Source organism: Anas platyrhynchos, chromosome 22, assembly GCF_047663525.1.
Source record: "Anas platyrhynchos isolate ZD024472 breed Pekin duck chromosome 22, IASCAAS_PekinDuck_T2T, whole genome shotgun sequence".
NCBI classification, from domain to species: Eukaryota; Metazoa; Chordata; class Aves; order Anseriformes; family Anatidae; genus Anas; species Anas platyrhynchos.
The window spans coordinates 3,056,296-3,071,323 of record NC_092608.1 but is presented as its reverse complement, the minus strand read 5'-3'; the positions used below and the strand labels follow the sequence as shown (position 1 = coordinate 3,071,323).

Sequence of the window (15,028 nt, the reverse complement as noted above, 5' to 3'; positions counted from 1 at the left end):
TTGGGAAAAAAATATAAATAAAAAAATCAGGCGTTTTTAAGAGGTGAAGATGGAATTATCCGCGCTGGAATGCTCCGAGATGGATAAAGGGGACCACACGTGGCCAAAATGCTGCCCCCCCAGGGGCTCAGCCCCACTGTGAGCACCCAGGGGTTTTTTGGGAACAGCACCAAGCCTACAAGGACCCGGCAGGAGCTGGGACCTGGGGCACACCCTGGGCTCACCAGCTGGGTGGGGTGGAGGAGAGGGGGCACGAGAAAAAGGAGGTGCTGGGACGGGGACGCACGGTCACCGCCTGCCCTGGGCAGGATGCGGCCAGCAAGGGGATGCCGAGGACAGAAACAGGGCTGGAAGCCAGGGGGCACGGCCAAGAGATGAGTTTCTGGAGTCCAGCAATGGGGTAAAAGCAAAAAAAAAAAAAAGCAGGGCAGGACAGCCCCCAGCAGCACCAGGTTGCACCCGGAGCGCCGCGACCGTGCTCCTCAGCCAAGGGGCTGAGCTCCTCCACGCAACGCAGCAGCCCTGGATATTACAGAGAAATCCCCCCCCCTGGGGATTTCTGGAGCAGCACACAAGGGGCTGAGCCCTTCCCAAAAAAACGGGCAGAGCGCCCTGGCTCTTTTCTCCTGGGTCACCACGCCGCACCTTGAGCTGCTCTCAGCATCCTTCCCGTGCGCACAGGTGCCCAAATCTCCTGCGTCTGCATCCCCCCTGCGTTTTTTACCCATAGCAGATCAGCCAAGACAAGGAGCAGACACGAAAACAGCTGAGAGGGTGACAAAGGGGAGACAACATCAGCTGGGAGCTCGTCCCTGTCCCCCCCCACCTCCGCCCAGCTTTCTAACTGAACGCGATCGGCACCCGAAGGGCTCCGCGTGGTCACCAAGCAGCCTGTGGAAAGGCTGCTGTTAATGGGGTCATTTCTGGGCTTTCCCGGCGAGGATGTCACAGCTGCTGCCAAAATGCTGCAGGTGGGGCTGGGGAGGGGGCAGGGTCCTGCTGCTGTGAGCTCAATTTTGGGGCTGCACAGGGCTGGGGGCGTCAGTCCTGGTCCATGTGGGTTGCCCTGCGCACCCAGAGGATGCTCACCTGCAGCTGGTGGGGCACAACCCTGCGGTTCCTTGGGAAGAGACCACCACCAGGACCCCTTTCATTCCCTTCTCCTCCACGCTTCTCCATCCCAAAAGCCAGCTCCTGACCCAAAAAACCCCAAACCTGGCACTGTTTGGGGCTCGGGCTGACAGCTGTCAGTCCATCCCTCCCCACCGGTGCAGGGAGCCCGTGCCGAAGCCCCCCGGCTCCTGCCAGGCTGAGCCCCCACCCGGCTCCCTTCTGGCTAATCCCGTTAGGCAGGGAGCTAATTGGGATTTATCTGACAGCACCCAGTGCCTCCGGGGCCATCTCGCTCTCCCTCCTGGGGAGGAGGAGGAGGAGGGAGCCCGCGGAAGGCGCTCGCTTCTCTCCCTTCCCCGTCCCCTCCTGCAGTTTTCCAAGCTAATTACCGGCATTACGGCGAGCCGGGAGAGGGAGGGGGGAGAAAGTGGGGATTTTAATTATTTCATTTAACACTTGGCAGGACCCGGCTGGGCTCCTGCTGAGCAGAGCTTGGAAATAAAGAGCTTTTAAACCCTGTCAAGGGGAGAAGGGGTGGAGGGGGAGCGGGTCACAGCCCTGCCGGCCACGCTCCGAGCATCCATCTGTGCGCACCCCTCCGTTAACCCGTGCTCCCCCTCCAAAAAAAAGCAGGGAGCCCCAAAGTGGGTGCAGAACAGAGCAGGATGGTCCTGGGAGGGAGGAGATGGGGCTCGGTGCTACAGCCCCCTGACCCTAATTGAGGACAGGGACCTGCCCTGACCCTAATGAAGGACATGGACCTGGGAGCCCCCCCTCCCCAAGGTGCACCCAGCCCCTGGCGCACCACAGGCACCAGCAGCAGGCAGCTCCTCTCGCAGTCTCACACTGCCACCTGCCGCCCTCACCAGCTAAATTCGGGATGTGGATGGAATAAAGGAGCCCTGGCCAAGCTGGGAACGCTCGCTGCACCCCAATTAATACGTGGTAAGGGGGCAGGATGGAGGGGGTGATCCCACAGCAGCACGAGGTGGGGTGTAAAGGAAGCCTGCTCCACTTGCCGGGGGGCAGACAGCATTGAAACGCTTCGGGAAGCGTCATTCTGCCCCAAATTCCCATCACCCTGACGCTGCTGCTGCTTTCCCAGGACAGCATCAGCTCCATCCGCCAGGGGAGAGCCCTGCCCGGCTGCTGGGAAGGACCCGGGTGAGCCGAAATCCTCCGGGCTGCGACACTACGTGGGGGCAAACGGGAAAATAACCAGGAAAAAAATAATAAAATAAAATAAAAAATGGAGAAAGAAAGCTCCAGTGAACAGCCAGGAGGCTAAAATTAGCGGGTGGCGCTGGCACTCCGGTCACCTCCCCGCAGAGGAGCCAGCTGCCACCGAGTGCTTCCAGGCAGCGGGGGACATCCCTCGGCTGGGGGCACGCTTTGGGAAGGTTTTTTCACCCAAAAAAGCAGCGCTGGCTGGATTTTAAAGGAGGAGGGATGCAGGCCCAGCTGCGTGTTGGCTCACACACGCCCTCAGGAGGCTCCGAGTGGATTGGGAAGGCACGGGGAGCCCCCAAACCACCCCAAAGGAGCAGCCCCTCGTCCTCCGAGCAGCACAAATCCCACCTGGGGGCTTGGGTTTGTGGTGGGCACACACCCAGGGGGACCCCAGGAACCCTTTTCCCCTCCGTTACGCAGGGATAAAAGCCAGCAGCACCCAGCCCGCGTGCTGTCAGCTGCATAGATCTCCGAGTAACTTTACACCGGGTTGCAAACAGCGAGTAGCACCCAGCCCACTGTGAGGAGCGGGTCCCAGCTATGGGACGAGCAGCGATAGGGGATGAGTAGCAGCATGCAGTGGCTGTGAGCATCCCACAGCTGCGAGAACCAGCAGGGGATGCTGTCGGCTTGGTTAGCATCTCTCCTCACCACTCCGCACCCAGAGAGGCACAGGAGAACTTTTTCTGTCCCCTCGGTGCCTTTTACAACAGGGGCACGTTTCCAAGCAAGCCCCGAACGCACACCTCCGGCTCTGCACGGCACAGCCCACACATCACACGTAACCAGGGGCAGAGAACGGGGAGAAAAAGGAGCAGAAACACCTTGAAACGCTTCCTCAGTGCCCCCACCGAGGCTGAGCCGCTCACGTCCCTGCCACCCCACGTCCCTGCCACCCCACGTCCCACCCCAATGCCCCACGGCTCCGTGCGCCCAGCAGGCTCGGGCACGCAGCAAGCAGGCTGCTGGCCCCATCCACGTCCCCAGAGCCTTCCTCCCACCCTCTCAGCCCCACAACAACACAGCCAGCCTCCAGGCCACGAGGAGGTCGGCATTCCCAGCCCCAGGGATCCCCGGGAGCAGGCACCCACGCAGCGGCACGCAGCCACGCCGCACGCCCTGCGCTCCGCTCCCAGCCCGGGGCACGGGTTGTGTTAAGCACCAGGACCTAAAGGATCAGTTTTCCTTTCCCCCAACCGACCCGGGAAGGTGGTGACAGTGAGAAGAGATGGAGCAGGGCATGAGAGAAGCGCTAGGTGAGAGGTGGCCGTGCTTAGATCACAGTTTCGCAGCCCCCCCGGGGGACGCAGCGTTTGCTTTTGGCGAGGTCAGTGGCAAGCCAATGGAGCCCAGGGAACAACATCGGGCTGGGCAAGGGGGTAGGAAGGGGTAGGAAGGCTTTGGGGGCAAGGCTTCAGCTCCTCAAACTGTGATCTAAAAGCAATAGCTCCCTCCGGGGTGAGCGCCCACCCTCTCCCCAGGAGGGTTCCTATTGCTCCGGCGCATCCCGCGGGGATGGAAACATGAGAGGCACTAGCCGGTGAGTTTGATGGTGGATGGAAAAAAAAATAAATGGGATTTTTATTTTTTTTTTAACGTGACACACCACCACTTACCAGCGAGAAGCTTCCTATGTTCTTTAGAAAGCAGAGGGGAGGAGAAAAAGGAGAGAACACAGCGGTTAGAACAGGACAACAGGCAGCCGCCCAACGCTCTCCAGCCCCCCTGGGTCCCCTTCTCCAGCTCCAACCCGCACACCCCTGCCAGGGGGTCCCCGTCCCCAGCACCGACCACATGCAAACAACAAGAAAACCCTCTGCCCTGGCCAAAATCCCTCTGTTCTGTCCCTTGATCCATGGGGAATGCTACAAAGGCAGCTAGAGGACGTCCTGCAGAAGGTAGCGAGCCCCCGAAGCCAGCGAGCATCAACCCGTGCGTGCTGTCAGCGTAAGATTTTTCCGAAACCAGGCTCCTGCTTTGGAAATTTTCAGCCTGGAGCGAGCCACAGCCACACCAGCTGCCCCATGCCTGCCCCTACCGAGGCTCAGCTGCTTCTCATGGGGCTGGAAGGAGCTCATCCTTCAGCAGCTCCATGCCTCCTGCCCAAACGCATCGCACCTGAGCCTGAGCTGCTCGTTGAAGGCCAGGAAACCAGAGCACAAGACAAAACAAGGTCCCAAACATGGCGAAAAAAACACAAATCAGAGAATATCCCAAGCTGGAAGGGACCCACAAGGATTAGAGCAGGGCAAGGTCTGGAGGTTGTGGCGCTTTGCTCAGCCCGGGCTCTCACCGCCTGCTGGATAAGGATGCAGAGCCCCAGAGGGAGCACAGCTGGGATGCAGGGGATGGAGGTGGCATCCCCAAGAGGAGGAAAAAATGAAAATATTTGGGCACAGAGCAAATAATAGTGAGGATGGGGCTGGAGCAGAGCCTCACCCACCGCCTGATACCCGACCTGAGGGGCGCGGAGCCCTCCCCAAAGCTCCGCCGGCAGCAGCAGCTCCCACAATGGGCTGTGGGACAGGGGTAACGTGACCCTGCGAGGAGCCCTGACGGCTCGCCGAGGCGCTGGAGGGGAAAACAAAGTGAGCATTGAGGGCTGGGGACGGCCCCGTGCCAAGGAAGTGACGTGCAGCCTTCTCCGCTGGCAACGGGGAGCCCGCTCGGCTCCCAGCCGCTGGGAGATGCGGGGAAGAAAGGAAGAGGGAAAAAAAAAAAAAAAAAAAAAGCTTAAAAATATCCCAGCGCAGCGCGGTTATTTTGGGATTTTCATTTATTATTTAAAAAAAAAAAAGGCAGAAATGAGAGCCGAGGCCCCACGGCCAGCTCTGGTGTGGATGGGGATGGGCTGCGCCTGGCGGGGGATGCTGCAGAGCTGGCTGCCTGCTGCGTTTTAGGGGCTCCAGCCTGAGCTCTGGACCTTGCCATGGGGCTGGAGAGGGATGCCCGGTGTGGAAGATGTGCAGCCACCGCAGGGAAAAGTGCTGCACATCCTGGGGAATCTCCTCTGTTGAGCAGGGAAGCTTTGCAGCACCGGGACCGGAGGCACGAGGGATGCTCCAGAGCTGCGGCTCCGCAAAGCAGCAGCCGGCATTGGGAAGGGGACAGGGAGCTGATTTGATTAAATGACCCCAAAAGGATGGGAGGGCGGCAGAGCTCTGCGCCAAGGTCAGGCACTTGCCTCTGGAAGGTTTTCCCAGCCAGAAAGGCGCTGGGAGCAGGGGCACGCAGCCGAGTCCTGCAGAAAAGCTCCACCGAGGGGGAATGGCACGTTCGGGGAGCGTGGCACCAAGCAGAGGCACCTCTCCAGGACACGCCACCCTACACAGCTCCTGCAGGGCGGTCAGAGCTACCAAATACCAGCTCGGTTCGGGGAGGCACATCCAGACCATTTCCTCCCCATCCCAAACACGTGGATGGGCCCCAATGGCTCGGCGAGGGCAGCGTGGTGCTGGTGTCCCCCCCCCCAGGCACCCAGCCAGGAGCAGACACAACGTTTGAGCCCCAGGACCAAAAGCCAACGAGGGTTTGGGGTTCAGCAGCTCACCTCCAGCTCCTGCCCTGACCCCACACAGGACCTCCACGTGCTGGCCCTTCCCCTCCATCCCCTGCAAACTGTTTGGCCACGGGGTTTTGGCACCGCCGCACCCCCACGTGCAGCCAGACCGCTCTGCACTTCAGCTGAGCGCACGGGGAGATGCTCGGGGGTGCCAGCACGGGCTCACCGAGGGGATGTCCTCGGGGAAAAACCTGCACCTGAAGTGCAGCTGACCCTGCAGAAGGACCTCCAAGTTGAATAAGGACTCAACCCCGGGGCTCTGCCCACGGCAGAGGGGTTTTTGGGTGCCCCTTCCTTCACCCTAAGCGCCCTGCGTGCCAGGGAATGGTGAGGGGGGCACGGATATCGCTGGGGAGAGCCAAGTCCCACCACCTGCAGGTGGCAGGGAGCGGGGCTGGAGGGATCCTCCCAGCCAGGAGGGACCTGCAGATCCCAAGAAAGCGAGGCGGTGATGTTTGCTTTGCGCCCCGATAAGGCCGCCGGGGAGCCCCGCGTCGCGCCGCCTCATTCCCAAGGAAACCAGCCAAGGGTTCCCACGCCACCTTCCCGCTGTTCAGCGCATAAAAGCAACACAGACTTCCTGAAATCCCTCTCTCCCTGACCCTCCCTACTGTTCCTCTGTATCCTGCTCCAAGGCCGCGCTCTGCGCCGAGATAACAAGGCACTTGGCTGCCAAAACCAGCAGCCAGAGGGGCCCCGGATCCCCACAAATCTGCATGCGAACAAAGACCCGATTTGAATGGTCAGTAAGTGGAGATGAAGCCCTTTCACTTGGGTTTTCCCCATCCCTGTAAGGCCGGCGTGGGAGCACTGGAGGAGTTCCTGGTGCCCAGGTCCCACGGAGAGGTGGCAGCAGCCCCAGGGCAGGGACACGGCAGGAGAGGTGCCACCGGTGGAGCGAACAGCAAGGACAGTTTCCATCCGTTGCACACCAAATCCCTACACAAAGGAATGAAACCCAAGCAAGCTCATGCTCAAAAAATAAAATAAAATTTATCTTTGGTGGGGTTTTTTTTGGTTAATGCAGAAATTTCCCTAAGTCTGGGGCATCCAGCTGGCCTCGCTCTTGGAAATTACACACTAATTAAACACACGACGCTCTCCCTCTCAAAAAAAAAAGGGAAAAACACCCAACATATCAATCAATTGGCATGAGATCAGCAGCCAATAACTGCTGCTGCTGCTGCGATTCAGCCTCCCTGGAGAGGTGTGTTAATTGCCTCGGTTAATTGTCTCCCCTCGGATGGGGACTAACGAGGTGCCCAAGTGGCACCTTGGGAGGAGGGTGCTGCGGGGAGGGGAGGCGGCGGGGATTTTCCCACCTTCCTCCGCTGCCGAGCTGGAAGAACAGTCCCCAAAACAGAGCCAGAATTGAAACCAGCTGTGTAGGAAGTGTCTCATTAGCAGTAATTGCTTTGCGAGGATTTGAGGTTTCCCCTCCGTGCCGCCACCAAACACACTTTTAAGGAGCTGCCGCGCGCCGGGCACTGGGACGCGCTGGTGGGGGGAGGAAAGGAAAAGGAATTAAAAAAAAAAAACGAGGGCAGAGCCTCGATTACACTAACATTTTTATTGAAGCCAGGGAAAGTTTACTCAGGCCGGGCTGGCGGCAGAGGATCGCTGCTGCAGCGGATTAGGCTGAAAAAACCGAGCATCCCAACCCCTGCTCGGCACAGCCGAGGGTTCCTGCGGCAGCCTCCTGGTGAGGAGCCGGCCAGGACCTTCTTCATCCCTTACCCAAGCATCCCCGTGCCTAAATCTACCCCTGGAGTGATTTTTCCCTGGCTGGCAGGGCCGAACACGCAGCAAAACAAAGGCAAAGGAGGTAATGCAGCTCCATCGGGACCTCGCACCCCGTGGTGGGGCAGGAGACCCAGGGGCGAGGCACCCCGCTCCCAGCCCCTTCCCTCTCTAACCCCACAACAAAACCACCCCGCCAGCTGCATCCCATCGAGAACAAGCCACGAGGACACGAAGCTGCGCAGAGGATGCCGCGCATCCGACAAACCAGCAGCGAGGCGTTTTGGGAACGGATGGGGGGCACCTGCCCCGTCCCAGCACCCCAGCACCCTGACCCTACAGCCCCAAGCAGGGGAGGCTCAGCGGGAGCGCCTCGCTGCAGGACTCCTCTTCCTCCTTTTCCAGCCCGTGCAAGACAAAGGACCTGCTCTTTGCTGGAGAGAAAAAGAAGCAAAAATCCCTCGGGAATTTGAGTACCAAAGGAGCAGTGGGCACCCCGGATTTCGGGTGAGGCGAGCACAGCGAGGAGGCTGTAAATCTCCCTTCGTCCTCGGGCTCCTTTCTGCAGCCCCCTCAGCCTGCCCTAGCCCCTCTCCCCTCCCGGCTCCAGCAGAGCTCGCATCGCCTAAGACAATAGCTGCTTATGTTCTGAAGCGGGGCTGCTTTCTGGGAAGGGAGCCAGGCCTGGCAGCTCTCAGCAGCGGGGAATAAAAGCCCCGTTTGTGCTGCGCAGCCCCTGCGCACCAGTGGGGCACCCTCGGAGGGAGGCAAGGCAGCAGCCTGCTGGGGATCGGAAACAGGAACGCAGACAGACGCCCTGGGCCGTGCGAGAGGAGCGAGGGAGAAAGGCGTGAGGATGGAGACGGAAAAGAAAAAAAAGCCGCTTGTTCAAAGCGCCGGCGGCACCGCGGGCACAGCTGCTCGGCATCCCCAGCGCCACGAGAGCAGCGCACGGGGTGCCGAGGATGCTCGGGGCATCGGGGAACCCAAAGCACAATGCCCACCAAAGCGTGATGTGCACCACCAGGACCCCTTTGGGGACGGGGAGCCAGGGACCCCCTTTGGGATGAGGAGCCGGGGACCCCGTTGGGGATAGGGAGCCGGGGACCCCTTTGGGATGGGGAGCCGGGGACCCCCTTTGGGGATGGAGAACCGGGAACCCCTTTGGGGACGGGGAGCCAGGGATCCCCTTTTGGGATCCGTTTGGCTGCATGGGGCCATCCGTGCAGAGGGATTTTGGCTGGATAGGGTGGAAGAAGCCCCCCCATGGCACAGAGCATCACAGCCCTCCACGCCGCAAGCTCCCCAGTGGGTGCGATGCCCACCACGGCCCCAGCAGCCCAGCACAGTGCCCCACGGGGGGGTTTTATGGCTCCACCAAGCCCTAGGCAGTACAGAATTCACCCTCCTCCCCTGCACTGCTGTCAGGTGCAATAAGTGACACCAGCGGCTTTAAAACATCCGCGGCTCACTGCGGTGGAACAAAACGCAAATCAATTAATCTGAAAAAATATATATCAAACTGCCCTCTTATTTCCAACCCTACCCCCCCCCAAACCTTTTTATTTTTTTTTTTTTCCTCTCTTCCTGAAGCTTTAAAGTTGCTTTTCGTCTGTCCTGAATAATTGAAGTTAACATGAAAATTTAAAGTCTTTCAAGATTTCATTAAAATTCATTCCCTCTCCCTTCGGAGAATTGTCATTGCCAGAGCCCCGCGTAGGGCAGACAGCAGAGGCAGCTGCCTCCATTCACAGCAGTTAACTCTGTTCTCCCTGGCTGAAGAAAACTCACTCCTAATCGTTTAATAGAGACCCCCAAATAACATCCTTCGCTGCTCCCTCCCGATTCGGGCACAAATCCTGCATTAACCCTCTCTCCTCCAGCTGCTTCGGGCTCAATTTTTCCGCTCCCAGCCCAGCACCCCGCAGGAGCAGAGCGAAACCAGCTCGAACCATTAACCCCAGCCCAGCTCCTTCGTAGCAGGGACTGTCACGTCGAGTTAGGCACGGAGAAAGCGACCCCAGAGCCCGAGACGAGGAGCAGCACTTGCAGAAAAATGTTATTTTTTAAGTGGCAAGAGTGCTGTTTGCTCTTCAAAAAGGCGCCTCCTGAGAACGCCTTGCGCTCCAGCAGGGGTGGCCCTTGGGTAGGCCAGCAGACAGCCTAAACCACACCTGGGGAGAGCAGCAGAGACGAGAGAAAATCAAAATAAAGAGGCTTTATGCCGAGGATATTCCACCTGTAGGGTTTTTCTTCTGCTGGATTTTTTTTTTTGCTCTTTTCTGCCGGCGCTGCTCCCAGTTTGGGGTTACGACCGCCGGCGCTCTCCCAATTTTCCCCCACTTGACTGCCTGACCCTGAGGATTTTCAGCAGCTTCTGTAAATCCTATTGATTTTTATTTTTTTTTTCCCCAAACCCACGTGGATTTGGCTTCTGGGAGGGAACTGGCCATTAACCTCGTGCTTTCCTCCAGGCCTGAGCCGCCCCCTTCCTCCCCTTGGCACCCCCATCCCCGCTCCCAGCTCACGGCCCCAGTGCCCCCAGCAGCTCCTCTCCTCTCCTCTGCCAAGCCCAGGGGGCTCCGCATCGTTTCTGCCTGTGGGAGGGCCACGAAGACCAGCTGGGGCCTTCTTCTGGGGTCCTGCAGCATTTTTGGGAAGGCCACCATATATACACAGCTATAAAAAATAAAAATTCCGGTTTTGTATCTCCTATTAAGGTGAACAGAGAGGAAAGGTTCGGCGCATCCACACGGGTGTGGGTCCCAGCCATGCAGTGGGAACGTGGGAGCACCAGGAGGAGCCAGCCCTGTCACCCTACAGGGATGGAAAGCATCGCCACCAACTGGTGCAACTGGAACTGATGGACGACCTCCCCCCACCTCCACAAACCCCAAAACTTCCCATTCACGCTCCTCCAACAACAAGAAAAAAATGGATAACGGGTTTTTGTTTTGTTGTTTTGTTTTTTTTTAGGGGCAGGGGACAAACCCTCCCCGTGCTGCTCAGCCCGCCACCTGCACAGGAGAGCTTTCCACGCCGGGAAAACCCTTGGGGCAAAACGCCCACCGCTGGGCTAGCTGCTGCCCAGAACAGGCTGCTCCGAGGAACAAACCTCCCACGCGCCCGTGCTGGGAGCGCACGTTCCCGTCACACAAAGCATCCTTGTGTGTCCCGGCTCCCCCCCTGCCCAACCCCGCGGCTCAAGAAGGGAGAGAAACGCTGCTCTTACCTAGTAATGAATAATCCAGAAGCCGCAGGGGGAGAGGACAGCACATGCAAGAGAAAAAAGAGCAAAAGCAGTTGGTGAGACAGCAGCAAAGCGCCCTGTAGGATCACCACAAGGAGCCGGGCTGGTGCGCTCCTCCCTGGGGATGAGGGCTGGTTCTGGCTCCTTCCTCAACCCCAAAGCTCCCAGCATCCAAATCCATTGCTGGGCTGATCCTGCTCCTTGCCAGGCTGCTGGCAAGGGGCTGAGTGCCTGCCTTTCCCCGCCGAGGGGAGATGCCCAAGCAGACCAGGAAAGGGATGCCCAGAAAACCCTTGGGAATAATGGATCTGGTGGCAGGAGGAGGCGTGGTGGCCCTGCAGCGTGGAAAAGGGTCACACACCTCAAGGGAAAAGGACCCATCTGCCCAAGAAATATCCAAATTAAATTTATCTGGGGCTCCCCAGGATGGAGGAGCATCACCAAGGGCGCAGGACGCGGCGCCAAGAGGGCGCACAGGGCGAGGAGGTGCTCACCATCCTCCTCCTCCTCCAACTTCTCCGAACTGCTGGCTCCCCTCTCACATTTCCACAAGCCCCAGAGCTCCGTGCTGGAGCCAGGCACCCTGCAGCTCAGCAGGCAGGGCCTGACACGGGGACTTGGCAGGCAGGAGGAACCAGCGAGCAGACGGGCAGCCTCCCCTGCCCCTGCCCTGCCTTTCCCAGGTCCATCTGGCTCGTGCCAGACATCCAGCTCACATGGTAAAGGCCAGCAGGACCTCCAAAGGCTCTCGCCTGCTGTCCCAGCCTCCTTTTTCCCCCACAAACCTCCCCACAACCTCTGTTCTGAACACACAGCCAGGTCCCTCCTCTCCTCCGCCCTCAGCGATGTGCCCCAAAATTCGCCAAGGGGGAAGCGCAATTATGGCAACTGGGATCGGGTGCACAAAGCTCGGGGGATCCGAGGGTGGATCAGCCCCACAACCAGCTGGAGGAGCTGGAAGCCAGCAATCAGCCCTGGCCCATGCCGCAGCAGCCTCATTTCCTAATGGCATGCTTTAATCTCCTAATTGGGCTGCAGCAATGCGCCCAGCGTGGGGACGGGGCCGTGCAGCTGAAGTCACCTGGATGGCTCAGACAGAGCTGGGCGAGCAGCCAGGGCTGGAAAAGCCCCAAAAGCTCCAGCAGCGCTCAGGGTGTCCCAGCCCTCCCTCTCATGCTCCCCAGAGACTGCTCGGCTTAAACCAGGGCAGAAACCACGGTGAGGAGCCAGAGGGGCTGCTCTGAGGATGCTCCAAGATGCCTCACCACGGGGACGGCCAGGCACCAAAATTCAGAGCAGGGCACGGCACAGATTTGAGGCACAAGCAGAAACAAAGGGGTTTGGGAGCAGCAGGCAAGCAGAAAGAGGAGCCCATGCCCCCAGCACGTACCCCGGCTCCTCTCCGTGGAGGACACGGGCACTTCTCCCGGCCCAAAGGGCAGCGAGAGCCCGGCAGAGCCGGGGAGCAAGGCAGCTGCTGCCACTGCTCCAGCCCGCCAGGGTTGCCAAGGCGGCTGGCTCTGTATACGCAGCAACAAGCTTTGAAGTCAGGGCAGAGGAATGTGCCCCCGTGCCGCCCCGCCAGGGCAGGGCACGGAGCCACCGCCGCGTCCCCGAGGGGCTCCGGAGCCGGGGTCTGCACAGGGCGCACCAGGAGCAGCGAGCTGGCGCCCCAAAGCATCACAAAGTGGGGCTCCTGCCTCCCTGGAGCAGCTTTTGGGAGCTGGAGGATGCTGCCCAGAGGGCTGGCAGGACTCCACGGCTTGCTCAGCACCAGGTAATTCCCTCGTTTCTCCCCCTTCGCCAGCCTCTTCTCTTTTTCAGCCGCCCCGCCGGCCCCTTGCTGGGGGAGGCAGCCCCCCATGCGCATCCCTGCTTTGCTGCCCGATGTCGCAGGCTCCGCCTGAGCGAACTTGCAGCGGGTTTCAAGTGTGGATTCCCACGTAGGCAGCGTTCTGCCTGCAAACAATTATTCCTGGGTTTGGACACCCCCGGAGCGCGGTCCCACCATCTGTCTGAGCAGGGCTGCCGTTAGCTGGGGCTGCAGAGCTGGCACCGGCCTGAAGCCAACCCCAAACCCCCGCAGGGCACTCAGGAGTCGAATCCTAAGCCTGTCCCTCCGACCCAAACCCCCCAACGCGGAGCAAATCGATTCCCACCCCGAAGGCGAGCGGCATCCAGCGCGACGCCCACGAGCCCTCGAAGCGCTCGGCGGCACGGCAGCCAGCCTCCAGCCCCGCTCCCCAGCCGAAATGCGCCGTGTTAAAATGTTAAGCCGGGCGAGATTTCCTGCCAAGGGAAAGCCTTTCATCTCGGGCAGGCTTCGAGCGGGTGCCAGCTCCTTTCAACCCCGGTCCCATAGAAATATCGGGGCCGGGTTGGCCCCGGGGAGGAACGTGGCAGCGAGGGCATCACAGGGCAGGTCCCCGGCCACCACGGCTGCTGGAGGGAAAAGCCCCCGGGGAAAGCAGGGCAAAAGGCGCCTGGGATATGTGTGAAGAGGCACCAGACCCCGCTGGGGAAGCAGGAGCTGCTGGATCTGCTCCTTTTCGGGTGGACGCAGGGTCCCCAGGGGCTGGGCTCGCTGCTCGGGGTCACGGGGTGGAGGCTGCAGCCCACGCTGCTGCTTCCCTTCATCTGCCAGCACAAAGCTGAGGATTTCTGGGGATTTTTCCAAGGGTTCCCACGCTTCTGCTGGGACGTCAAACATCCGGGTCAGGGGGGGAGAGTTCGTCACACTCCTAACGAGGCTTAGCTAATGAACCGAGAGCAAAATGCACGAGGCACACGGGCAGCAAGGTGCAAATGGCCAGAGGTGGTGCCCAGCCCTGGCGAGGGGACGGTGCTGGGATGGGTGATGCTGACACCTTTTAGGGTTCCTAACACCATCCATCACCTCGGCACGGGCAGATTCTGCCTCCAGCCCTGCCCCAGCACGCACAGAACCGGGGGATGGCACCAAAAGCATCGCCCGCAGCCCCACGGGGTGCCCGGCTGCCCTTCCACCAGGCCCTGGTGGAGTTCAGGAGAGACTCCCTCGGGCAAAGAAAGTGCAAGTCCAGCTGGCCAGGAGCCTCCTGGGGCTGTCTGGGAGAAATTATCAGTCTAGGAAAACAATTCCAGCCCGGGTTGCTTCAGATCCCCTCCCCGTTCCTGGGCTTGGGAACTGGGTCCCAGCCAGCAGCCCTGCGCTCAGCAGGCGAGGTTTCTCAGGAGCCAGAAGAGCATGAAGCACATCAGCTGGTGCGGGCAGGCAGCTCGGGACCAAGGCAGGCTTTCGGGGGGAGCAAAGCAAGCTCTGCACCACGTCACAGCGCCGGGGCAGCTGCCCTGAGCCTCGCCAGACCTCCCAAGGAAAGCCTTTATCCTTCACTGGTGTGAGCAATCCCAGCCAGGCTCCTTTGCCAGGTAAAAGCTGCATCTGCTGGCACATCTGAGCTGTTCCTAACCCTACCCAGCATTGCTTCTACCTGGAAAGGAAAGGTCTCATCCTGCCCGACCCCGTCTCTTTGGGTATTTCGCAGCGGGGTGCAGCAGCACGAGCAAGCACCGGAGATCCGAGCCTGCCGAGGGGCCAAACGCCCTGCAAAAAGAGACTGGGACCCGTGGCAGGAGGCAGCAGGGAGGGGTGAGGTGGGGAAGGCAGCTCCTTTCGCCCAGGAATGGGAATTCAGTGTGCTTGAAGAAGGGAAAAACAAAATAAAAATGGAGTTAATCTGAAAAGCAAAACCTCACGGCGCGAGCAGCCTGGCGGCCGGCTTCCAGGCTGAAGGGATGCGCTTGAGGAAAGCAAGCTGTGTCCATCCCAGGCGGCCTGGCGTGGCCTCGCAGCTGGATCTCACAGCACCGACCTTCGCAGCGCCCTTCCTCGCCAGAAAATATTCAGAAAATATTCCCAGCTCCCAGCTCCCAGGGTGGCCAGCGAGCAGGGACAGGCAGGAGGATGCCGCTTGGAGCAGGAGCGCAGCTTCCACCTGCCCCTGGCTCCGAGCAGCTCCACCAAAACCGAGCCCTGGTTTCTCTCCAGAGATGGGGAAGCTGCTGGGACCAACCCAGGACCATCCAACCCTCGAGGGTTTTTGCCAGGAGGCATCTCAGGAGGCACGGGAGGAGGGATTTGGCACGCGGGGGTC

General features: G+C 60.1%; 1 protein-coding gene across 2 annotated transcripts in view; it reads right to left on the bottom strand.

The window, feature by feature from the left end:
- Positions 1-15,028, bottom strand: part of AGRN (agrin) — a 73,851-nt gene that overhangs the window by 40,609 nt on the left and 18,214 nt on the right. The window contains exon 3 of one of the 2 annotated variants that reach the window (XM_038166566.2): positions 3,960-3,980. The exons of the other annotated variant lie outside the window; for it this stretch is intronic. Coding sequence (XP_038022494.2) covers positions 3,960-3,980 — 21 coding nt within the window. The remainder of the gene's footprint in view (positions 1-3,959; positions 3,981-15,028) is intronic. 2 annotated transcript variants of the gene reach the window in all.